General features: G+C 39.6%; 1 protein-coding gene across 1 annotated transcript in view; it reads left to right on the top strand.

Annotated features, from left to right (window-relative positions):
- Positions 1–741: 741 nt before the first annotated feature.
- The window catches only part of Gycalpha99B (guanylate cyclase 1 soluble subunit alpha 2), a 533625-nt gene continuing 506570 nt past the window's right edge, over positions 742–27796 (top strand). The window contains exon 1 of the mRNA XM_083130599.1: positions 742–927. Coding sequence (XP_082986725.1) covers positions 742–927 — 186 coding nt within the window. The remainder of the gene's footprint in view (positions 928–27796) is intronic.

Below are 27796 nucleotides of genomic sequence, written 5' to 3'. Positions count from 1 at the left end.
GGATAATTTCTCCGTTAACTTCGAGGTTTGCAAGGATTTGTTTTAATTCACTTGATCCACGGTAAGGCTAATCTGGCACTGGACCTACAGTTTTAAAGTGGGATCCAAACCGCTATGTGCGTCCAACGGGTTCGACCCGGGTTGATTACAAGGCGCAAGTAGGCCCATGTGTGGAAAGATAGACGCGAGAAAGTGTGCGAAGAGATTGGATGATGAAAAAAGATGTACGAGAGGAAGATTTGCGTTCTTTCGAAACTATTTTTGTCTCTCTTCTAAGCTCTAACCATCTCGGTAGACAGCGAGAAGCATGCCTTTAATATTGGATGCAAGATGAATACTTCTCCAAACTTTCCGTTCCGGTCCAGTACAGCATCTCGCTGGAGAAGCCACGAGGATCCGAAGCAGTAGACTACTCATTCGGAAGAACGGGAGGCTGCACAGCTGATTTCACCCGCTTCGTAAGAGTCGCGCATGCGCTCTGGCCAGTATCCCTCAACGGGAGGACCCAGCGTTCAGAATCACCCAGCGGGTCGCGAAAGGACCTTCTCGGTGAATGCGCGTGGAGCTGCCGTCAGTGTGGTCCGAACGTCGCCGGGCTCTCGACGACAAGTCTCGGGTATCGAGAATTCGGAGAAATGCCCAACTCCGTTGAGTTTTTCGCGGTTCGTTGAAAGGAGGAGTCCCGCTCTTTTTTGCCGTTGTTGTTGTGCGCAGTGTTTCCATCCCCCCTCCCTTCTCACCATGGCAACGTCGGGATGTCCGTTCAGTATGAAGCCGCCCCACGTGGTTGTCAACGGGACCACCAGGTTGGCTCGTGTCCCGCACCAGGCGAGTGTGACCACAACTCTGGACGCCGATGACCAGGTGATTCAGACTTTGAACTTGAAACATCTGAGCGAAGCCATTTCGAAGCTTACGTCTCCAGCGGTGAGTATCGACAACTAAGAAATTTTGAATCAGAAACTTATTCTGATTGTAATTTGTGTAAGATATATCATTTCTGCCCTGCACCGTACCATGAGGGCATGCACCAAGAGTGGAGGTACATCATCGCGTTATAATAGACGGGATGCAATCAGCACCATGCTCCGACCGCTTTTAACACAAGGATATGCCCCCACGTAGCTATTGATTTAAGGCTGAGCAGCCCCAGAGCCACTTAAGTACAGTTGATTGATTTGGCGTATTTTACTTTGCCTTTCTGCCACTTTTGGCTAATCGCGAGAAGAGCGATGATGCAATGAAATTTATAAAGTGACACTCAGATACACGCAGACTGGGATTCGAACACGGGACCCCTGGCGTCGTAGCGCGCTGTGCTAACCACGAAGGCTGACACTTTAAGAAGGGACATTGTGTAGAAAATTCTCCCCTGTAAGTCACCAGCGAATTGGATGCGAGATACCGATTTATCGATATCGAAGTTCGAAATCGATTGAATATCGATATATCGAGTATCGAAAATATCGACGTCGATATAACTAAATATATTTCGGTCTGATGTTTGAATTGCAATTTTTACTAGGGGAAACAGAGAATTGTCGCTCGTTGGATAGCAGAAATAGAAGGCCCATGATTCAATGAAGTACGAGTATTTTTCAACCACCTCTTCTCATCAAGGAACTGAAAATAATTGTGATTGAATGGTGGTGTTTCAGTCGTCATTTACAAGTTAAGTGAAACACAAGATTGTCTATTAGGGCCATTGTCGATCTCAATAATATCGGTACCGTCAATAATATCGATATATCGAGGTCGATAATATTAAGATACTAATGCTCATTCACCTGTTTTACTCAACAAAAGAACCTAACTAACTAACTCTCTAGCCTTCTTAAACCCGAAGGTTCATGGCTGCAGCAACACAGGCCTTCCATCTGTCCCTATCTTGAGCAAGATCTATATACTCTTTTTCATCCCTACCGATTTCCCTTAGGTCCATCTCAACATTGTCCCTCCATCTTCGTCTTGGCCTTCCTACAGGTCTCTTACCATCAGGTTTCCCAACAAGAATCCTGTAAACTCCTCTTTCCTCTCCCATTCGTGCCACATGGCCTGCCCACCTAAGTCTTCTTGATTTAATCATTCTAATAATATCTGGACATGAATACAAATTATGTAACCTTCTCCACTCACCTGTCTTCTCATCCCTTTTAGGTCCAAAGATTTTCCTAAGGATCTTATTTTCAAATACTCTCAATTTATGTTCCTCTTTCAATGTAAGGGACCAAGTTCCACACCCAGTTGGCTGTTAGTGATTACTCATAAACCAATAAACAAACAAAGATAAAATTTGGTGATCTGAAACACATTTCACACACTTGTGTATTAGGAAAAAATACCGTGATTTGTTAGTTCGTTTATCAACTAACCAACGAACTCTCTAACCTTCTTAAACCCGAAGGTTCATGGCTGCAGCAGCACAAGTCTTCATCTGTCTCTATCCTGGGCAAAGTTCAATCCAATCTTTTCCATCCTTATCGATTACCTTTAGGTTCATCTCAACGTTATCCCTCCCATCTTCGACTTCGCCTTCCTACAGGTCTCTTACCATCAGGTTTCCCAACAAGAATCCTGTAAACTCTTCTTTCCTCTCCCATTCGTGCCACATGGCCTGCCCAGCTAAGTCTTCTTGATTCAATTATTCTCATAATATCTGGACAGGAATACAATTTATGTACGTCTAAATTATGTAACCTTCTCCACTCACCTGTCTTCTTACCTCTTTTAGGTCCAAATATTTTCCTCAGAATTTCATTTTCAAATACTCTTAATTTGTGTTTCTCTTATCAGCATGTCAGACTCAATATTCCGTCATCCAGGTACGCGATAGCAGAGAGAGTTCTGTGGAAAAATAGCGGTGAACCCCTATAATACATTCTTTATCTCACGTTTCTTAGGAGGGGGAAGGAACATGGGTAACACTGGTCGAAAGGTTTTCCTTTGTTCTAAAGGTATAGAACATGATTGCATGATTTCTGTATGCAAACAATGCTGACACGTCAAATATTTGCTCAGAATATGGTCATTCTGAAACTGTCAATCTATTTTGGAAACAAATGACTGCTCTACATAAACATAAACTGTGCTTGCACAATGCAATATCATAGGAATATTGGCCATTGTGGTGACGGGATCAGCACCATGCTCCAGATGAACTAGAGTGCTATCTTATTGGGACAGGGTGTCCATCGGTCAAGAAAAAGTGAAGAAATCAACAAGTAGCTCAAGAAGTCAATAAAAAGTCAAGAAATTATAGCTACTTATATTCAAGATTTTTTGTTTTCTATCACAATGACTGATTTTACTTCACTTTTTTGCCCCTTTGGCTAATCGCGAAGCTGAGAATGAATGGTGTTATATAAAATGGATAAAGGGGAAATCACAAATAATTAGGGACGACAACTAGAGCCCGACATAAGATTATACTGACTGACAGTTCAGAAGCCAGAGCCTCACTAGTCTGCCAAATGCAAGTCCAAGACATCTTCCTTCTTCTTTCAAATATAAAAAACAATTGATGTATGTGTTTGTGTATGTTTGTGTGTTTGTTCCGACATAACTCTCGAACGCCTGGAGCAATTTCAACCAAACGTGGTACACGTATCACTTGCAATCTGGAATTATATACATTGGGTGTTAGACACCCCTGGCACCACTAGGGGAGGGGGTGGGACGTGGGTGACATGTAAAAATAATCTAAAACGACCGATATTAGTGTGGAATCCATAATTTTCGGGGTCGCTAAGATGAATAGTGACACTCCCGATGCCGTTCAACTCTTAAGTTCATTTTACACTATAGTTAGAATTCATTATTTTAATGTCTAACGCAACGCCGTGCAATCAGCTAGTTAATAGATAAACCAAGTATAGTTGTCTTGTTAAATACAGCTTCAGTTTTTATCTTAACTGGGCTTCGGTAGGGGGTATTGATTGATTGATTGACTTGGTTTATTTTACTTCGCTTTTTGTGCCACTCTTTGGCTAATTTGCGAAGATGGGGATGAGTGATGATATGATGAAATTGATGAATGGACACTCACAAACATCCATGCCCAGGCCGGGATTCGAATCCGGGACCCCTGGCGTCGTAGCGCGATGTGCTAACCACTCCGCCACGGGGATCGGCGGTAGGGGTATTAATTAATTAAATAAATATATATTTTCTTAATTGCTAATTTCCAACTTCACATAAGTAGGGGTCGTATTTAAGGGGTTAACTAAAAGGTCAGGAAAAAGTCTTATTGCAAGGTGAGGATGTTACCACTATGTCATCTTGGAGTTTCTGTTGCAAAACCCACAGTGGTTTCTATTCCACTTTAAACTGTAGGTCCAGCCCCGAGCAGCCTAAGTATAACGTGGACTTAACCTTTTTTTTACACATCTGTCCGAAATTGGATTTTGGTTTTATGCCCAATTTATGAATAGCTACGCAAATTGGATCTAAACCCATGCTCCTATCTAGGGTAGGGTTTAACGAGTCAAGACCCTTTTAAATTGGCTTAATAAACATTTTGCACTAATTGTGCAATACATTTCAAAACTCTACATTAGATAAAAAAAATTGTAAGTTCAATTAGTTAAGGCTTATTCTAACAAAGTTAAGCGATGGTAACATGATTAAGCCTTGTTTCCATGATAGGAAAAAAAACATTAAATGTTGTGTCAAAGGTAGTCAGTATTTCATTTAAAAAAAACCGAACACGTGGCGTTTCGATCCTATATAGACTAAGTTAGAAAAAATATTTGGGCCATTCCAGCGTTACGTGTGTGACATCTATCTATCTATCTATATATATACAGTATGCGCCAAAATATACAGTACTGAACGCGTTCGAGGTGCGCGAGTTTCAGTACTGTATATTTTGGCGCATACCGTATATATATATATATATATATATATATATAATATGATGTATGTTTGTTCCGTCATAACTCACGAACGCCTGGAGCAATTTCAACCAAACTTGGTACACATATGACTTACAATCTGTAAAGAATACATTGGGGGTAAGACACCTCTGGCACCCCAAGAAGTGAGGGTGGGAAGGGGTGATATGTCCAAATAATCGAGAACGACCGATATTTTTGTGGAATACATAGTTTTCGGGGTCGCTAAGATGAATAGTGACACTCTCAATGCCGTTCAACTCCAAGTTCATCACCTATCTGCAGGGGGGGTGAAAATAAAATGTCACAAGTGGCCTAAATTAGTGTCGAATCCATAGTTTTCGGAGTCGTTAAGCTAATTGATGACATTAACATTTAAAATTAGTTACATTTTACACTATAGTTAGAATTCATTATTTTCCTGACTAATACAAGATTGGGATAAATAAATACCCGGGCAACGCCGGGTAATCAGATAGTTGTACATGAAACATTTAAAGTTCTTGACATGACATTGGATTAAAACAATCACAATGACCCGATTTCGTAAAATCATGAAGCACTTTGTGGTGTCTGCTAACAAATGAGGAAAAAAAAGACTTTAGTATGATGGCATAGGCTGAACACATGAAAAGCATCAACAAAAGTGCTTTACGTGTGTGACGCTTTAAAAATTTTGGCTTCATTTGTCTGTGAAGCACATAGGCTGCAGATGCTAGGAACTTGTATTGGTGAAATGTGCAAATTATATGCATTTACAAACATCTAAGCCTTAATACAATTAGAAACAATAATAATTTCCACATCAATTGATTGTCATTTCCATGGAGTAGCACCACTTTTCGTGAAATGCTCGATTTGTATAGTTAATGATTATAACTGATGCAAGTCAAGCTAATATTTATATGAAAACTGTTTAGAAATAATTATTGCGTATAATTTAAAACCGTTTATTACTATTCAATAAAAAGTAACAAATTAAAATCTAAATTTTACCGTCCTGGTGGTCTACAATAAGTTAAACCGCACCCCTTACATATTTACAACGGCCATGACTGGACCTACAGTTTAAAATAGGAACTGAACCACTATGTGCCTCTTCCGCGTATCGAACACAGAATCCCTTGATTACCACGGCTATATCACAAGGCAGGGTTTCTCAACCTGGGGTTCGCGATCCCTAGGGGAGTCTCGAGAGGATTTCATGGGCGTCGCTAAGGGAGGCGAAAAAGATAAATGTAATTAGGATCTAGTAGCGGAAAAAATATTTTTTAAATTATTTTGAATGTATTTTGATAGACATATTTTTATTTCTATACTTATGGTAAAATATAGCAAAAAATATTAAACATTTTTTTAAAAAAATTTTTTTGAAGAATCGTTTAAAATACAATTCAAATAAGAGGTATGAAACTAGTGAAAACTGCATATTGAAATACAAGCAAAATACAAATACAACAAAAACTGCATATTGAAATACAATGCAAAATGAAGTCTAGTGTGAAACCTGAGCCTGGTGTGATTTCACTAGTGCGGCAATGTCCGTTTCAATTTTCGTGACGCACATTATCAAGTCATTCTCAACTGACAAGCGGTTTCTGGTCTTTGTTTTTATGCTTACCATGGAAGAGAAACCACTTTCGCACAGATACGATGTAGCAAAGGGAATTATGATTTTCAAAGCAGCAGATACCAGACCAGGATATTCTTCTCTTCAGCCAGAACTTGTCCAGTTCTTCATTACAGAATTCCAGTTCCAAAGATTTGTCGCAGGATAATTCTATCAGTTCGTCAAGAAGTTGTGGGCTTAGATTGGCTATTTTGATGGCCTCTTCAACGAAGGGGTTTAATATCCATCTTGAACCGGCATTTTCATCAAAGGGAATATATTCAACCATCTGTTCTTGAAACCCTTCTAGATGTTCGCACATTAAACTGTACAGCGTCTTCATGTCAAAAGAATAATTGCAAGTTGAAATAAAGTCTTGAGTCGGAGGAAAATTTTCAAAATTGTGGGTTTTGACTCTGGATGCCCAAACTCCTAATTTCTTCTGAAAAGCATTTACTTTGTCTTGAACAAATAAAATGGTTTTGTCCCGTCCTTGCAAAGTCAAATTTAAGTTATTTAGATGAGTGAAGATGTCGGCCAGATAAGCCAGCTGAAGCAGCTATGTTTCAGAGGTAAAACATTTTGCTAGTTGGGGATTGGAATCCTGTAAAAACAGTAACAATTTCGAGCGCAGTTCGAACAACCTATTCAACTACTTTCTGCGTGACAACAACCTTTCTTCGGTGTGCAGTAATAGTTTTTTGTGGATGGAACCCATTTCCTCGCACAATTTTTCTAACAGTCAACACTGCAATGGGCGGCTCTTTACATAATTAACAATTCTGACAGCATCATGCAGAACTTGAAGAAGCTCATCTGGCATTTTCTTCGCGACTAGGACTTGCCGAGGTAGGCATGCCAACTTCTCCTTCAGCTGGTCGCGAACATTTTGGGCCAAATCAGAAATACGCCTTTCCACTGTATCATTCGACAATGGAATATTTGATATTTTCATAGCCTCTTCGGGGTTGATTATTGTTGACACTATATCAAGTGTACAAAGAAGAATCAAATCTTCTGCAATAGTATGTGGTTTTGCCTTTTTTGGCAATTCTCAGAGACACTTGATATGATGCCTGAAGTGCTTTTTGACTAACATTGGGTCATGTGGGTGATGGTTAACTTCTGATTTTGAAGTACAGAGAGTTTGCGTTGGAAAAATTCGAGCGGTTTATCTTTCACCGAAGGATGTTTAGATTGCAGGTGCCATAACATCTTGGAAGGCTTCATACTTTCAGCAGACAACAGTTCATTACACAGCACACACTGCGGTTGATTTCCAAATACCGTGAAACGAAACCTCAAATACGATTCATCGTATCTTCTGATCTTCTGTCTTTTTGATGGTTCATCATCTGCGGAACTAGAACTTCCAGATCTTTGAAGGAAATTATCAATTTTGATTTTTTATTAATAGCACAGAATTCAAATCACGACGCTACAGTACACAATATCACAAGTTAACCGACAACACCGCAACGCTCGTGTATTAGCTACGTTTGTGCACACAAAACTGGCGACGCAGACGGAAGAACTGACTGAACTCAATTATAGATGGCATTACATTTCAACTACAGTTGAAGAAACTTGCTTGAACAATAAAGAACCCGGAACGGGAGGGAAAAAAGTCTGCAATCTTTAACAATGGTAAATGTTGACATTATTTTGGAGAAGCATTGAGGTTGCAGCAGCTATATTTGTAAACAATTGCCAATTGATTATTTTCTCGGCTGCGCCGAGGTAATTACAAAGGCTAAGCACCAATTCGAAATAGCTGTCCTGTGTTTGTTAATAAATCAACAATGGAGAAATGATTTCGTCGACAATTGGAAAGGGATTGGTTTCGTATGGGTTCCTTTGTTGTTCTTCGCAGAGTTATACGAGGGTCACTATTTATATTTTGAGCCTAACAATGAAAAAACAGGAATTTGGCATTGAAAACTGCTTTATTGTTTTTCGAAGTATTCTCCTTTATGGTCAATATTCTTGACATTCGGGAACAAGAAGAAGTCATTGGGTGCCAAATCAGGACTGTACGGCGGATGACCCATCAATTCGATTTTTTGACTGTTCATAAAGTCGGTTGTTAGACGAGATGTGTGACAGCTGGCATTGTCTTGATGAAGAATGATCCGACGGCGTTTCTTTGTTTTCCGTATTTGACCGAAGACCTCTGGCAAACAAATTGTTGTGTACCATTCAGAGTTGACCGTTCTACGTTCCTCTAAAGGCACAGTTGCCACATGACCAGTTTTCCCGAAAAAACAGGTGACCATTTGTTTCGATGTGCTTAGAGCGCGAACAACTTTTGTTGGATTGGGTTCATCTTGAAACACCCATACAGTCGACTGCTGTTTACGTTCCGGCTCATATGCATATATCCATGATTCGTCACCTGTTACAATCTTATATACGTCTTTTGAAGCACCACGATTGTATTATTGAGCATTTGTTTGCACCAATTGACGCGAGCGTCTTTTTGAGTTTTTGTCAAATTGTGTGGGATCCAACGAGAACATACCTTTCTCACAGCTAAATGATCATGTAATATTTTATATACGCTGGTGGGACTAATGCCTATGGTTGCCTCAATCTCACAGTATGTCACATGACGATCGTGCAGTATTAGGTTTTGCACAGCATCAATGTTTTCTTGAACAACAACTGATTTTGGACGACCTTCGCGAATCTCGTCGGTGATCGAATGGCAGCCACGATTAAATTCGTTATACCAGCGTTTCACAGTGGCAAAGGATGGGGCTTCATCGCCAAATGCACTCTTGTCTTGATAATACACGTCGAAAATCGTAAAACATCATCGCATGAAAATGTTCACGAGTTAATTCCATTTTATTGTTGTTGCGCAATCTCCAAGGCAACATAAACAACACAAATCAAGCTATTGACAAAACATTTGAAGTACGTTATGGTCAATAATGCCAGACGATTCTGTGCAAACGTCAAATCGCGCCTAACTTCAATCAGTGTTGCCAAGGCTCAAAATATAAATAGTTGCCCTCGTATATGTGCTTGCACACACAAACTGTTATTACAAACTAGATATTACAAACCAGAAATTACATGTGGGGGTTGCTGGCAAGAGGATGTGATAAAAGGGGGTCGTGATAGGAAATAGGTTGAGAACCAGTGGTATAGGGTAATGGGTTCTATTTTTAATTGTGAATCAGAACAAACAAAGATCTTCCAATGGAGATTAAAAATCATATTATATGATAACTTTCTTTACAATACAGGTTAATATCATTTATGTTTCGAAAACAGGCATATTTGTAGTTTTCGTATTCAATCTAATTAAGTATTCTTGATATTTTCTAGATATCCACTTTTATACGGCATTAGTCTTTTTCCACTATTATAATCAGATCACTTCCTTAATTCTTTCTTGGAAAGACTTCCATCCTTCTATGATTGGGACGGACTTCCTTCCTTCTCTTGTTGGGATGGACTTCCTTCCTTCTCTGGTTGGAACGGACTTCCTTCCTTCCTTGGCTTGGTTGTGAAACAGATGCGAGGATCTTTCGGATCATTTATTGTAATACCCTCGTATATACTTCTTCCTCCGCAACTTAGATCCAAACCTTTAAAAATATATTGCCTTCTTTCCTTGACCATTTCTAATACTATACCTCGCGCAAGTCACCTCCGTTTTCGATTCTTCTCCTCGTTATAAAGTCCTTAACTCTTTTCCCTCTGACTTTTGGCATTTAACTAAACTAAAATTTCCCTTCGCTTGGGGACTGGAACGCACCGCCGACTACACTTTGTAACAACCACATAGTGTGAACTCTGTGCCGCGACTGGAATGCGCAACCTAAAGTGCTTTGGTGCTGCGATTGGAACGCGCGGCCAACTGTGTATATCAAAACTTCCACTCGGGGTTCGTATATGCCGTAAGGAAAGTCTCGAATCTTTCAGCTTCTTACAATTTACTATATTTTTACATAAGAAAACTTTAATTTTAATGGTAATAATCACATATATCTCTATCATTCCATTCATTCCTTTCTTTTTCACTATAACAATCAATATTAGCTATCAGTTTCTTCTAGTTTCACATTTTTATAAACAATTTTATAAACAATATCTTTAATTTTATATTTTACGCCTAATGCTGCCATCTATGTTTAACCTCCGTAACGATTTACATGTATTAGGCCTATTGGGTACGTAACAATCGTTACCACTACGCCATCTGTGAGGGTCGTATTGCCAAACATAAAGTACACAGACCGTGGGGAGATCGGCAGAGCAAGCGTTCATGGACAAGCAAAGGCAGGCAGAACCAATTGCCGAATATGAAACGCTCCTCTGACGGGAAGAAGCGTGGGAGATTCCACTCATCTTTTCAATTGTTAATGACAAGTGTCGAGTGGATGGGTCGACCCCGTGAGTGAACGATCTTCCATTTCAACAGAAACCGCTGGCCGACAATGCGGGGCGAAGTATCCCTTGATGGAGCATAGTCGACATTCTAATGCGATTTCCACCTTCCCTTTCCATTATTCAGTAGCCTATTAGCGTCCAAATGTATGGAGTCAAAGGCCACATTGTGTGACAATCGTCCAATTCTTGTGTGACGTGTGACCTTTACGGAGTGTATTCAAATGTCGATATCTCTTCCCCGTGAAAAGTGAATTCCTGTATCTTACTCTCAAACGAATTATAGTGGTTTCATTCCGAAATTATGGTTAAATGGTTGCATAGAAGAGAGAGAGAGAGAGAGAGAGAGAGAGAGAGAGAGAGAGAGAGGTCTCTTTCTAGAGAAAAGTGCTGGTAACCTTTTAGATAGTGGCTGAATACCACTTTAAACTGTAGGTCCAGTCCCGATTTGCGAATCAAGTGGACTTAAAAAACAAAAACTCTAATTATATACATCAATTTACCAGGATTTTTACTTTAAATATATTTACTCGTACATCAGAATTGCATGTTAAATATAGTTTCAATACGGCGTGTATGTTAAATATCAATTTCTCAAACTTCCAAAGTATTTTGAGATATGGTATCCAATTTTTGGGGGGAACTCCGCACAATCGCAGAGGAATTTTAAAATTCAAAATAGAACATTGCGTATCTAAATCTCTTTTTAAAAAATTTCTCATATTAACACTTCCAAGTTTGTACATACTCGAAACACTTACTTTCGTAACATACCCCATCGGTACGAATGGAATCTCGTTCAGAACCTGCTTCTCGATTTTGTTGAGAAAGAGGTTTTTTACACAGGAAGTTGCCGTGGCTCACCTGGTGGAAAGTGAATGAAGTTCGGGATGGGGGGGGGGTCTTTTGATTGTCATCGCTGAGAGGAGTAACACTGCTAGGGGAGGGTCTGCTCGTACCGAACGGGGTAAGTTATTCCTTTTCCTGTTATCGGCCATTTTCAGTCGGAAGGTTTGGGACTTGAACATCTGTCATGTTTCACACTTGCTTATTGGTTTAGTTACCTGGCATCTGGCCCTTTTAGGGCCATTGCAGCCAGCAAGGGTTGTAATTTAGGGATGAGCTACAACCCCAGTGGTTCGATCTCCAGTTCTAAAGGGTAGAAGCCAGAGGCGTCTCCTGAACGCATGCTGCGCATGCATCAATTGTGTGAAAAAGGACAGCTTGCTCTGCGACGACATTCATGAGCATTTCTTCATATAGGAGAAGTATTTATTTTACACGAGAGCGCTCAACTAAGCTTATTATATTACATTTCTTGGATCTCAAGTGAAAGAAAGTAATAATTATCTTCTCACAATTGACGCATGCGTCACTTCAGATCCAAGAAATGTAATATAATCTTAGTTGAGCGCGCTCGTGTAAAAGTATATATTGGTTGTTTCAAAATAATACTTGGTACGAGTGCTTTTTTATCCTCTTTTTTTATCAATTGAATATCAGTTTTTGACATATTTTGACAATTTTTTGTCGATGTTTTAGCGTTTAGCGATGTTTTAGTAAAATTTCTCTTTTTTCCCACTCATACTTGGTACGAGTCCTTTTTTATCCTCTTTTTTATCAATTGAATATCAGTTTTTGACATATTTTGACAATTTTTTGTCCATGTTTTAGCGTTTAGCGATGTTTTAGTAAAATTTCCCTTTTTTCCCACTCATACTTGGTACGAATGCCACGATCTTACGTGATATAACTTAACCTATTTATTTTTTTTTGTGCTAAACTACACGAGAGCCTCTACGTGCTTTGACCTACTTTACTAGTAGTGGAAGAAGCCCGGTTCACCAACCGAAAGTGAGGCTCGAAGTGAGGCTCGGTGAGGCTCGCCTTAATGGTTTTCTCTTGTAAGGCATAAGCCTCATTTTCTCGCAGTGTTGCCAACACCTACCTACACCCCTTCTTCTTCTTCTTCTTACTTGGCAAGGGCTACTACCTTTTTTTTTTTTTTTTTTTTGAGGCTTAGCCGTAGTAGTATGAATGCTTCGTTCTGGCGCAGTCCTTTGAACTACTTTTTTTTTATTTTACGACGTTTTACGGACTAAACTAACCTACAATGAGAGAAAAGTGGACAGAAGAAAAGCTCTGGCATCATTCTTTTTAAGCTATTTTTTTACCTCCTGCTCTTATGCTAACCTCGTCCTTTGACCTATTCTTGAAATGACTTTCCTATAAGTCTGCTGTCTCCTCTTACTGTAAGGTTCCTCAGTGTAATCTACTACGACCTTGCTCTCAGCGTAATCTGCCACGAGATGTTTTTTTAAACTCTCATGTGTGATCTTCTACAATATGTGGCCCCCTGCTACGACCTAACGGGACCTCTCTCCTACGATGGTTTTGGGCCCCCACTGCTACGACCGGACAAGCATCGAAAAGGAAAATCGATGATCCAGAAACGGAAGCTTCCACTTCCAAGCAAATTAAATTATCTAATGAACGCAAACCAATTAGATCTGCATTCAACGACCAACTCCAGGATTTTTCAATTAAGTCAGAACCAGGCCGTGACATCCTTAGTTTCTTGGATGAAACGAAAACATCTGTACTAAATATTTTAAAAGATAAACTTGAAAACAACTCTATAAAAGTATATGTTGTTCTGTTTTCCGAATACGAAAAAGTCGATGGTACAAAGAGTATTTTTTATCATCGTACAAAAAACCAGACTCTTTATTTTGCTGACGTCGAAAATTTAGACAACTTCTATTATAAAGCGTTCGATTGCATCGGGTCCTCGGTATACGTACGGTTCATCTGTTTTATCCTGTCGCACGACAACGTAACCGAAACTGTTTGGTTCGTGAAGCTGGTAAGGTGTGTGGAAGAAACTTCGGGATCCGGATCGCAGTATGAGAGTGGTTTGAGGAACGCCTCGAAATCAGCAACGATGATGGCCGGATGTTCCAACAATGCCTTGTGCATTTTGAATTCTTCCACTTCGTTCTTTTCGGGCATCAACATTCGAACCGGTCTGTTGTTGGCGAAATAAATTTTATGTTCGGTAAGTTTCTCGATAGCAATCTGACGTCCGGTGTATTTTCGGTAATCGACTTGTTTTCGATCGTCGAACGTGGTTAGGCATCTCGGGCAAACTTCGATGTGGTTTGCATGCTTGGTTGATTGACTTCTGACCAAGCGTGATAGTGAACGAATTAGCGTGTAGTGATGAACATCCTCGTTGGAAATAAGAAGAAGATTTATTACACAAGCATCGTCATCGTCGATATCGCTTATCCTGACGGGATGCACGAGATATTTATCTGACGTGAAGGAATATACATTAATAGCGATGCGCTTTCCTGCACGATTTTCAAACTTTGTCATATCCGACAATGTCACCGGGTATTCGATGCCAGACATTACACTTTCAAACTCGGACTCGTATTGTTTGTAATGTCCAACCCACTGTGGATTATTTTTACAATAAACAGGATGCAGTGCAGCCAATATACACCAAAGGAAACACTTGTTATCGCTGTTCTGTATATTTAACACAGCCCTCTTGTGTTGAATGTTCGGTGGAAGAGGAACGTAGCTGGAAGCGCGAAGAGGCGAGAATTGGTTCACGTAAACAGTTAACGTGTGAGGACTTCCACACAGAGACCATCCCGACCCTTTAGCCTCGAAATCGTCATGTTTCTTAACCAGCTCATTGGTAACTTTATAATAGAAGTTGTCTAAATTTTCGACGTCAGCAAAATAAAGAGTCTGGTTTTTTGTACGATGATAAAAAATACTCTTTGTACCATCGACTTTTTCGTATTCGGAAAACAGAACAACATATACTTTTATAGAGTTGTTTTCAAGTTTATCTTTTAAAATATTTAGTACAGATGTTTTCGTTTCATCCAAGAAACTAAGGATGTCACGGCCTGGTTCTGACTTAATTGAAAAATCCTGGAGTTGGTCGTTGAATGCAGATCTAATTGGTTTGCGTTCATTAGATAATTTAATTTGCTTGGAAGTGGAAGCTTCAGTTTCTGGTTCATCGATTTTCCTTTTCGATGCTTGTCCGGTCGATGGTTTGCACATTTTGAGGTGTTTACTTAAATTTGCAATGCTGATCATTTTTCTACATCGAGCACATGGCTTAGAAGGTAACGAACGATTTAAACTCGAAGCTGTTTCGTTACATCTTGCCCTGTGCTTGCTAATATTAGTTTTAGATATTAATTTTTCGCAAGTAACACATTCGATCAAACTGGTGGATTCCATTATGCTTTCTCAGATCACACAAACCAAAAAATCTAGTATATTAGCGATACAATTTTCAGGTATGTTATTTTATATAGAATTTCTTGGAGTGAATACAAAAACGCACGATCAACCCAAAATTCAATGAGATTCTATTTACTAGGAAAAATACGTCCTCAACTCGATACTCGAAGCTTCCGTGCAACAAAAATACATATCGATCTGCATGGGTGCGGCTGTTTCGAACCTTCTACGCTTTTGGATAGCAGGTACGAAGGCAATCCGCCCGTCATCGAATTGGTGAATTCCATTTTGGCTCCTCTCACGGACGAAAAGAACATGCTTCACATGTTCATAGCGTTGCTTGAGAAGGACCACGCGCTGGTGAAGGACCACGATCCCCCCCCCCCGTTTTTTTTTCGATGAAAAGCCAGGAAGTACTCTTCCAAGCTCTCCTATTGTTCACTGAACATGCCCTTCACGCATTGCACAGTCGATTTCAAATACCGCTACAATACCATTTTTTGCATCATGAGGAGAAAAAAAAACATCGTAGCAGTGGGGGCCCAAAACCATCGTAGGAGAGAGGTCCCGTTAGGTCGTAGCAGGGGGCCACATATTGTAGAAGATCACACATGAGAGTTTAAAAAAACATCTCGTGGCAGATTACGCTGAGAGCAAGGTCGTAGTAGATTACACTGAGGAACCTTACAGTAAGAGGAGACAGCAGACTTATAGGAAAGTCATTTCAAGAGTAGGTCAAAGGACGAGGTTAGCATAAGAGCAGGAGGTAAAAAAATAGCTTAAAAAGAATGATGCCAGAGCTTTTCTTCTGTCCACTTTTCTCTCATTGTAGGTTAGTTTAGTCCGTAAAACGTCGTAAAATAAAAAAAAAGTAGTTCAAAGGACTGCGCCAGAACGAAGCATTCATACTACTACGGCTAAGCCTCAAAAAAAAAAAAAAAAAAGGTAGTAGCCCTTGCCAAGTAAGAAGAAGAAGAAGAAGGGGTGTAGGTAGGTGTTGGCAACACTGCGAGAAAATGAGGCTTATGCCTTACAAGAGAAAACCATTAAGGCGAGCCTCACCGAGCCTCACTTCGAGCCTCACTTTCGGTTGGTGAACCGGGCTTCTTCCACTACTAGTAAAGTAGGTCAAAGCACGTAGAGGCTCTCGTGTAGTTTAGCACAAAAAAAAATAAATAGGTTAAGTTATATCACGTAAGATCGTGGCATTCGTACCAAGTATGAGTGGGAAAAAAGGGAAATTTTACTAAAACATCGCTAAACGCTAAAACATGGACAAAAAATTGTCAAAATATGTCAAAAACTGATATTCAATTGATAAAAAAGAGGATAAAAAAGCACTCGTACCAAGTATTATTTTGAAACAACCAATATATACTACTGAATACTTCTCCTATATGAAGAAATTAGAATGTAGAAATGCACATTAATGTCGTCGCAGAGCAAGCTGTCCTTTTTCCCACAATTGGCGCATGCGTTCACGAGATGACTTTTATTCCTTCACCGTACTGGGATCTGCAGAGAGAGAGAGAGGGGAGGAAATGAAAAGGCGGAAATGAACCCACGTGGGAAATCTTTCGTCACTGCCGTTAACGTGTTGCGTAATCGCTGGCGGAGACCGTAATAAATCCTTTTGATGGCTGTTTAGTTGTAAGTCGTCGAAGAATTTTTTTTGAATAAAAGGGACGATTGGTTCCGGTTGGATAGGGTAATATCCAGTTTGATTCACATTAACGTTCACAATTTTAAACATATTTTGTCTAATTTCCTTGACTTCGATTGGATTAGTTTGAACAGAGCAAGTTTTAGTCGGAACTGCTACGCTAGTTGAAATTTTGTTTAAATTTAAACCCCAAAAAATAAGTGTCCTGTCGTAATTTTTTTTTTTTACCCATGCAGCTTTAGATAAAATTATCGAGGGTTTGCCACACTTATATTTTTATATGGGGGTGGAAACACTGACTGTCGTTTTCCGAACAAATTTCGCCATCATGTCATTCAAACTTTCTCCCTTCCAACAAGTCCACGTGACGTGTTCGAGTCCTGAGTTGACAGAGAAACCATAAACGCTTGCTATTTATGACGCTGTTATCCTTCCAGCTGAGAATGCCGAATGTGACACACCAGTGACACTGCACAGAGTCGTCTTTGCTCTTGAAGTTTGGTAGCTTGCTTGCAACAGGAGGTCTCGCTAAGGGGTGGGGTCACTTCGCGTCTTCTGTCCAAAATAACCGGAGAAGAGGGGGCGAACTTCAGATTTTCTTTTTTTTCTCATTGAAATTCGGGGGTCCCATAGTGTCAGAGATATAACAATTTTATGAGTAATATGCAAATTGGCTATTTTTTTTAAAAAAAAACAACAACAGTTTTTTATTTTGGCTCATTATTCAAATTGTATTACACCCACAAACATGAAACAAGTTTCATTCTCTTGCGAAAAGTCCATTCGTTGAAAGAAAGACAAAAGTTCGTGTGATCTTTCCAAAATAGCGAAGAAAGATGGGGGCAAACTACACATTTTTATGTTTTTTTCATTGACATTCGGGAGTTGCGGCCCCACCCGTAACCGTCCTGAGGTTGGGGGTTCCAAATTATACACGGCTGCATGCGCTGATGTTTTAGCTGCAAATCAAAAGTTATCCGAAGTAGATTGGTCCCATAGTGCCAGACTTATTACGAATTTTCTCCAATAAGTATACAAATTTGAATTTCGCGCTTAAAAGCCTCGGCGACACTGGGCTTACTTTCGTCAGACCAGCGCGCCAGACTAAAGGTTTTAACTGAGTTTGACAGGCCACATTAAAGGTATCTAAATGAACGGGACGGATTTCCATTGGCACATTTTCGTTGTATTTACCTGCTTCGTCATAAAAAGGTTCTGATAAGTCTGGACGAGATACTACTCGTATCGATGGGGTATGTTACGCTTTCATATACGAAACAAAATCGAACTACCCAAAGAACGTAGACACTCACAATTACAATACCAGACAAAACAATAACTTCTACGTTCCCAAAGTTTGGCTAACTGCATACGAAACAGGCATTCAGTTATACAATACGTTACCAAATAGTTACAAATTTTTTGAACGAACCACGCTCTTTAAAAGTAAGGTGAAAAAATTGCTATTGGAATGTACATTATATTCAGTTAAAGAATTTCAGGAATTAAGTAACTTTATAAGATAAGTTAGATTGTATTGTACTTTTACACACTAGTCCGCTTAAAGATATAATTTGTCATTGTATGATTTTACATTGTATTATTCAATTGTTATTATATTATAAAAACAGTCAAATTGATGTATAGATATAACGGGTGTCCATAAATTATCTTTACAACTTTAGATTTGATTAACTTGAATACTATACTAGATAATGACAAACGGTTTTCAACATGTGACAAGAAAACTCATAAAGTTTTTTTTATGTGCCAGGTGACGCAGATTTGATGAAAGATGTGGACGCCACAGGAAAAAGCTCAGTGTGTAGCCTGGTTTATAGAGACGAAGTCCGATACCCAAATGTAACGAAACTCCTTCGCGTGGGGTTTTGTAAACGATTAGGTGTACCAAACCAAGGTTACAGACCCACAGGCCTTGAAGATACGCATTCGCAATGCATTTGAACATGTCACCGTGGAGATGCTGGGGCGTACATGGAGAGAAATTGACTACAGACTGGACGTCATCCGTGCCACTAGGGGTGCACACATTGACGTGTATGAATGAGGAAACAAAACTTTATGAGTTTTCTTGTGACATGTTGAAACCGTTTGTCATTATCTAGTATAGTTTTCAAGTTATTAAAGTCTAAAGTTGTAAAGATAATTTATGGACACCCTGTATATTATGTGCGATGTCAACATGTATTTTATAATGTACATGCACCAATGCTCCTTAGGGGGGGGTGGAGGGGTACTTTCGGTGTGAAAAGAACTCAATAAAAATATCAGTTTTTTACACAAAACTGTTGCAAAATTAAAAGAAACTTCCAATTTTGAATAATTTTCGAGATAAATACTTGCCTGGAAATTATTGCGAGGCATTTTCGCGGAGTCCATGAAATACCAAAATGTCAGTGAAGTATCGGCAGGTTATCGGTAAATAAATTTCAGCCGATACTTTCCGATACCGATCCATCGGTATCAGCTCAGCCCTAGATATTATTCATTGTCTAGTGCTTTAAACGATACTTATTCTAACACCACGTTTCGAGAGAAAACTTCTTCTCTTGTCTTTAGGTGAACATTTTTTTGTCTTTTGTAGGCGACACCATATGGATGGATTCAAAAAGATGAAGTCTCTATCTACACTTTGTGTCGGTAGTCTGTGGATCAGCGCCGGGCATAACGGCAGACGAAGGGAGAAAGTAAAGGTAGTGGGCGGAACAAAGCAGTTTGCACTCGTGCAAACGGCCGGTAGCAGCAGCCGCGTTTTCCCTTCCATGCACTCGCTTCCCTTCTCACGAGTTCATTGGGCGAACCCTCTCGAGTCACCACTTGTTTTCATTCGCTTGCTGCACAGACTCCTGGGAAAACATATGTTGAGTACTAGACGAGATTAGTCTAAAGACTAAACTCGTGCATAAAATCCAAAATGGCTGTTGTTATTCAAAATGGTAAGTTTTCCTGTAGTCGAAGGATTTGGGAATTATTTATTTTATATGCTGCGAACAATAATCATCTGCCTTCTTACAGTGCAAAGTAAATTTTCTGCACATATATTCCACATTTTTAAAAATAAAAAAATATACATGTGGAAGTTTAGAACTGCATAATTTGTATTCATGTCCGGATATTATTAGAATAATGAAATCAAGAAGACTTAGGTGGGCAGGTTTACATGATTCTTGTTGGGAAACCTGATGGTAAGAGACCTGTAGGAAGGCCAAGACGAAGATGGAGGGAATGTCGAGATGAACCTAAAGGAAATCGGTAAGGATGGAAAAGATCGGATTGATCTTGCCCAGGATGGGGACAGATGAAATGCTTGTGTTGGTACAGCCATAAACCTTCGGGTTTAAGAAGGCTAGAGAGTTAGTTAGTTAGTCATTTAAATGTTATCGTAAGACTTAATGACCTAGGTTAGAACAAATTCTCTAACGTACTTAGAACCTCAAGAAAATAGTTTAGATTACTGACAGATAACACATATACAAGTTCACATAAACAAAAGAAAAACTACCTCTCAAAATGAAATCAATAATACGCCATTTATTGGGCACCCTAATTCCACCCCCCCCTCGACCTCCCCCGAAATCAAAAGCTTAATTGGGACAGTGCATCGAATCACCACTCATCCTTATCGTCACGGTTATCGTAGAGAGAGAGATAAGCTACTTAAAATATCAATGAAAATCCCTACATTGAGAAACATCATGCTGATATATCAACAAGACAACAATTCAGGAACCAGTGAAATGCAGGTAACTTTCCCATGTATTTTTCAGCAGAGAAAACTCTGGAGAAAAATCCCCTCTAACGAGATGATCTGAATTATAATGATGCATAATGTGATTCGGATGCGGTCGCTGTAACAATTTCCACCATCGGAGTGTGAAATCGCATGTTGTCCCTATCTAATTGAATTAATGGAAAATTAACGAAACGTGGGAGCGGGCCTTGTGGAACGCATTACCTGTAATTATCGTGTTTGTGGCGTTAAAAATAGGAGAAAAACAGCGTTATCAGGTAGAACTTGCATTTACATTAATAATTATGACCTGTATATTCAGAATTATCAAATCCTAAGTGACTACATTCTGTTTTTAACGATATTAAGTCAGAATGTTTATTATGAATATGTGTTTATTGTATGATTTTTATATCGCTGAATAATGTATTTGGGCCATTATTTTATATTGTGCGTATTATGATTCTTATATTTTGCGTTTGTGTATTATATAATAATTAGATTTTTTCGCAGAATAATTTTCATATTTAACTCAATATACGTTATGTGTATTATATTATCCTTACATTCTCTCGCACCTTTTATTTATTTTTCGTTGTGTGCATTGTATGATCCTTAAATTATTTCGCACCTTTTATTTATTTTTCGTTGTGTGCATTGTATGATCCTTAAATTATTTCGCACCTTTTATTTATTTTAGGCTGTGTGTATTGTATGATTGATTGATTGGTGTTTTAAGTTCATTTTGTGCACAGTAAGGTTAATTGGGACTGCACGTATAGCTTAAAGTGGGTATCGAACACGGGACCTCTTGATTACAAGGCGGCGACGCTACCACTGCGCCATCGGAGAGGCCTGTATTGTATGATCCTTAGATTTTTCGCGGAATAACTCCTGCATCTTTTTACTTGTTTTATGTTGTGTGTATTATGTGATACTTACATTCTTTCGCACCTTTTATTTTATATTGTGTGTATTATGTGTTACATTCTTTCGCACCTTTTATTTTACGTTGTGCATTATGTGATACTTACATTCTTTCGCAACTTTTAATTTACGTTGTGTGTGTTATGTGATACATTCTTTCGCACCTTTTCTTTTACGTTGTGTGTATTATGTGATTCTTACATTCTTTCGCACCTTTTATTTTACGTTGTGTGTATTATACTATCCTTACATTCTTTCCTACACTTTATTTATTTTAGGATATGTGTATTATGTGATCCTTACATTCTTTCGAACATTTTATTTTACGTTGTGTGTATTATATGATACTTTCATTCTTTCGCACCTTTTAATTTACGTTGTGTATATTATGTTATCCTTACATTCTTTCGAACATTTTGTTGATAAGAGTGTTCGATACGCTATCAATATAATTGAAATCTCTCCATCATCAGTTTTTCATTAATTAATTGGATTATCCTATCTGTGGAAGCAAATACGACAAGTGCAAGTGTCAACTGAATGACGTTCTGATAAATGGACACACGATGGAATGTATGGAGAAAATAGCAAGACAAAAGGAAATGTGTTTCAATGGTATTCATGTGTGGCGATATTTTATCGTATTTGCCAATCGCTGATTTAAATGTGCTGTCGAATAAAATAAATATTTGTTCGTTAATTTTTGTTTGGACGGTGTGAACTCAACTAGCGTAATGGGATCATTTTATCGATAACAAGGTGAACGTATAATTCGACTAATTGAAATTCGATAAGAGAGAACAAAAACGCCTGTAGCAATAGGTCTTGAAGCTTTTCTTGCAATGAACGAGGAGTCTACTGGCGTGTCACCAAGGTGTGCAGGAGCAGTGGTTCTCAACCATAGTGAGCCCGCAGTCCTGCAATTTTTTTTCTTTTTAAGTCGCTGCTCCGATCCCAACAATACTACTGGTAAGAAGCATTCTTTTGTTTTAAGACTGGTTTTGGCTTTCCACGAATGGCTATTTTTTTCATGTTGCCAACTCTGGCTGCAAGTCGCTCCACCCTTCCGTCCCTAACTCAAGAACGACCCCTCGGTTGTTCAAATTGGAAGCCTTCAAGGGTGTCAGTACGGTCTCAGCAGTTTCGATTTCTCACCAGCATTGGCGAGAAAGGATTTCCTCTAGTCGCTGGTGAACCCCGAAGGAAAGGCAATCTTTCCAATGGTGCCAGCTCGGGCTGCAAATCGTAAACTTTAAGAAAAACTATCGCGGCACGGTAGAATTGACGGAATCTTCGAAAGCAAACACCACGCTCATATCCAATTTTTGTTAGCGGTTGAAACTTCGAAGTTTGGTTTGGAAGTTAGCAAAGAGAGAACTAAATATATGCTTACAGGCCGAAACCAAGTGTTGATAACAACTCGTTTCATCCAGTTTCCAAATTCAATTACTTAGGAGTAATACTAACAAATGAAAATGATATTAAAGAGGAAATAAAAAGCAGGCTTAATTCAGGAAATGCATGTTACTTTTCTCTTCATAAACTTTTGTCTTCTCGTTTAATATCTAAGAAACTAAAAGTTTCTAAAAGTGCCTGTAATATTATATGCATGCGAAACGTTGTCCCTTACATTGAAAGAGACATAAATTCAGAGTATTTGAAAGTAAGATCCTTAGGAAAATATTTGGGCCTAAAACGGATGAGGAGACAGGTGAGTGGAGAACGTTACATAATTTAGAACTACATAATTTTGTATTGATGTCCAGATATTATTAGAATAATTAAATCAAGAAGATTTAGGTGAGCAGGCAATGTGGCACGAATGGGAGAGGAGAGAGAGTTTACAGGATTCTTGTTGGGAATCCTGATGGTAAGAGACCAGTTGGATGACCAAGACGAAGATGGAGGGAAAATGTTGAGATGGACCTAAAGGAAATTGATATTGATTTATTCAGGATAGGGACAGATGGCGGGCCTTTATTTCTGCAGCCATGAACCTTCTGGTTTAAGAAGGCTAGAGAGTTAGTTGGTTGAAACTTCGAAATCGTGTCCAGAACTCAACTGGTAGCTAACCCGAGAGAGTGTCATCCACTTCAGTCATTGAAGAGAGGAGTAATGTTAGCTCTTGAAAGCTCAGGGCCTTCTTCATAACCCACTTGGTCGTTAACCCGATACTACATCTTCACTTCAGCCACTGAAGATGCGACTGAGCATAGGATCTTCTCAATCACCCACTTGATCATTAACTCTAGTCCAATTCTTCACATCAGTAGCTGAATATGCAAGTAACGTTAGCTCTCGAATGATAGTTTTTTTTAAATCCATCTGATTGATATCTGAGGTAGGGATGGCCAGATCCGGATCCTGGCGGATCCGAAATCCGGAACCGGTTGGTTCCGGATCCTCAGGATCCGGATCCTAAAAATTTTCGGATCCGGAATTTTCAGATCCGGATCCGGATCCGGAATTTCCGGATCCGGATCCAGAACTTTCGGATCCGGATCCGGTACTTTCGTATCCGGATACGGTACTTTCGGATCCGGATCCAGAATTTTCGGATCCGGATCCAGAATTTTCGGATCCGGATCCAGAACTTTCGGATCCGGATCCGGATCCGTTTTGCCATCCCACATGCGGTTCATTGGAAAGTAAGAATGTGCTTATAACATATTGTTTGTTACCTGCTAATATACATATATATATAATATACATACACACGTGTGCGCGCGCGTGCGCGATTTGTAATTAATTAATACACTTAGAAGGGAGGTCTAAGTCTCCCCCTCCGATTTCCATGAAACTTGCAGGGCCCAAATGAAGAAATAGGTGTTGTTTTTTTTTTTTCGACAAAAAAATTGTTCTAGGGGGCAACCACCTCTCAAATGTCAAGATGAGGACAAATTGAAGTGGAGATCTGACCGCTGCGTTCCCCTCCGATTTCCATGAAACGTGGCAGGTATATAGTAGGGATGGCCAGATCCCCAATCCAGATCCAGAACTTTTTAATTTGTAGAACTGTAACTGTAGAACAATTGTATAATTTTTTGTATAACATTTCTATCTTGTTATATGTGTTAAAGGTTTCATCCTGGAATGGAATGTCTCACATTTATGTGTGTTTTCATTCCCCCCCCTCAAATGTCAAGATGAGGAGAAATTGAAGTGGGGATCTGACCCCGAAACCACGTAAATATGGCATAGAAAGAAACAGGGGGCATAGGGCCTCTCTATACACCTGTCAAATTTCATGAGAATCGGAGGGGGACACAGGGGTCAGATGATCCCCACGCCAATTTGTCCTCATCTTGACATTTGAGGGGATTTTGCCCCCTAAAACAGTTTTTAGCTATAACAAAAAAACACTCAATTCTTCCTTTGGGACCCTCTATACACCTACCACGTTTCATGGAAATCGGAGGGGAACACATTGGTCAGATCCCCACTTCAATTTGTCCTCATCTTGACAATTGAGTGGGTTTCGCCCGGTAAAACCGTTTTTAGCTAAAACCAAAAAAACACGTATTTCTTCCTTTGGGCCCCACTATACACCTGCCAAGTTTCATGGAAATCGGAGGGGGACACATAAGTCAAATGCCCACTTAAATTTGTCCTCATGTTGACATTTGGGGGGGGGGGGTGCCCCTAAAACAGTTTTTTAGCCGAAACAAGAAAAACACGTATTTCTTCATTTGCGCCCGTTTATACACACACCTGCCAAGTATCATGGAAATCGGAGGGGGACACAGGGGTCCGATCATCACTTCAATTTGTCCTCATCTTGACATTTGAGGGGGTTTTGCCCCCTAAACCCGTTTTTTAGCTGAAACAAAAAAACACGTATTTCTTCCATTGGGCCCTACTATACTCCTGTCAAGTTTTATGGAAATCGGAGGGACACAGGGGTCAGACCCTCACTTCAATTTGTCCTCATCTTGACATTTGAGGGGGTTTTGCCCCCTAAAACAGTTTTTTAGCTGAAACAAAAAAACACGTATTTCTTCCATTGGGCCCTACTATACTCCTGTCAAGTTTTATGGAAATCGGAGGGACACAGGGGTCAGATCCTCACTTCAATTTGTCCTCATCTTGACATTTGAGGGGGTTTTGCCCCTAAAGCAGTTTTTTAGCTGAAACAAAAAAACACGTATTTCTTGATTTGGGCCCCACTATACACCTGCCAAGTTTCATGGAAATCGGAGGGGGACACAGGGGTCAGATCCCTACTTCAATTTGTCTTCATCTTGACATTTGAGGGGGTTTTGCCCCCTAAAACAGTTTTTTAGCTGAAACAAAAAAAACACGTATTTCTTCATTTGGGCCCGTTTATACACACACCTGCCAAGTATCATGGAAATCGGAGGGGGACACAGGGGTCCGATCCTCACTTCAATTTGTCCTCATCTTGACATTTGAGGGGGTTTTGCCCCCTAAACCCGTTTTTTTTAGCTGAAACAAAAAAACACGTATTTCTTCCATTGGGCCCTACTATACTCCTGTCAAGTTTTATGGAAATCGGAGGGACACAGGGGTCAGATCCTCACTTCAATTTGTCATCATCTTGACATTTGAGGGGGTTTTGCCCCCTAAAACAGTTTTTTAGCTGAAACAAAAAAACACGCATTTCTTCATTTGGGCCCTACTATACACCTGCCAAGTATCATTGAAATCGGAGGGGGACACAGGGGCCAGATCCTCATTTCAATTTGTCCTCATCTTGACATTTGAGGGGGTTTTGCCCCCTAAAACAGTTTTTTAGCTGAAACAAAAAAAACACGTATTTCTTCATTTGGGCCCCACTATACTGCCAAGTTTCATGGAAATCGGAGGGGGACACTTAGATAACCTCCCTTGTTAGTCTTACACTTCGTAATTATATAACACTGCATATATTATAATGTTTTATTTTAATTTGTGCAATTGTAACTGTAGAACAATTGTATATTTTTTGTATAACATTTCTATCTTGTTATATGTGTTAAAGGTTTCATCCTGGAATGGAATGTCTCACATTTATGTGTGTTTTCATTTCCAATACATTCGAATGAATACATATTCGTTTCAATGGCATTTACAAAATCACCTCTAACATTTATGTTAAACAAGTAAGATTATTTTTGTGCACGAGTGTGTTAGCCGATGCGTAGCAAAGTATTTTTGGAACAACACTTGAAAAAAATTCTTGTAGGACTAACTAATGAAAATGTCTTTGTAATCGAAGATCATAATACGTTTTAAGGTGTGGTACAGTGGGATCCATGAGTATTACCGTGCAAATTGTCCATCACCATGTTCGTGCACTTTATTTGGCCCAATAAGAGCTTCAAGAAATAATAGAAAACTCAAAACAAGCTGTTGACAACTTCTGCACCAGCATACATAAAACTCCATCGCTTAAAAACACACAGGATGGAAGAGAAAAATTAATTAAAATAGTCATGGACAATTTGCACGGTAATACTCATGGATCCCACTGTACTATTATAATGGGATTGAGATACGAAACTCTCGGATCCGGATTTCTCGGATCCGGATCCGGATCCAGATCAGGAACTTTCGGATTCGGATCCAGATCCGAAACTTTCGGATCCGGATGCGGATCCGCGGATCCGGAACTCTCGGATCCGGATCCGGATCCGTTTGGCCATCCCTAATCTGAGGGGATCTCTTCAGCTCTGGCATAATCTGCTTATTCTAATAACTACTTATCATGCTATTCAAAAAAGTAATGTGGAGATTGCAGATTGTGTTATCAGCACATGGGAACTGAAAATGTCTTTCAAGGTAGACCAGCTAAAACATTCAATGTTCCGGCTCGACAGAAATGAGCAGAAATTATTTCACTGTCACGTGACGAATGACGTACCAGTCCGCATCCACTCTCACAGTGCGACATTGCGCGGGTGGAAAAGGTCAACCCGGGGCAAATGTCGAACACTCACCAGGGTGCATCTGGACACCTGTTCCTCTCGTTACCACGGCAACGACGGAAAAATAAACAAATGCACCTCTGCCGTAGCAGTCATTGGACATTGTAAAGGAACGACAACCACAGGAAACTTTTCAATATGATACCTCCTGGGCGAATGAAAGATGCGAATTTGCATCCGCCTAAGTTTTTGCAATTTGCGTTCGGTCCCTTTAATTCTGTTTCATGAAACTTTGGGGAAGGGGTGGAATTAGCATGACTAAAGGGAAACCTAGTAAAATAAGTCTTATGACTGTCAAACGGAGGATGAAAATCAATTTCACAATATTTGTTTGCTTGTTCAAGCTGTCGA

This window comes from Lepisma saccharinum, chromosome 10, assembly GCF_977018435.1.
Source record: "Lepisma saccharinum chromosome 10, izLepSacc3.1, whole genome shotgun sequence".
Classification (NCBI taxonomy): domain Eukaryota; kingdom Metazoa; phylum Arthropoda; class Insecta; order Zygentoma; family Lepismatidae; genus Lepisma; species Lepisma saccharinum.
Note: the sequence above shows the minus strand (reverse complement) of the source record. Positions and strands in the feature narration are given on the sequence as shown.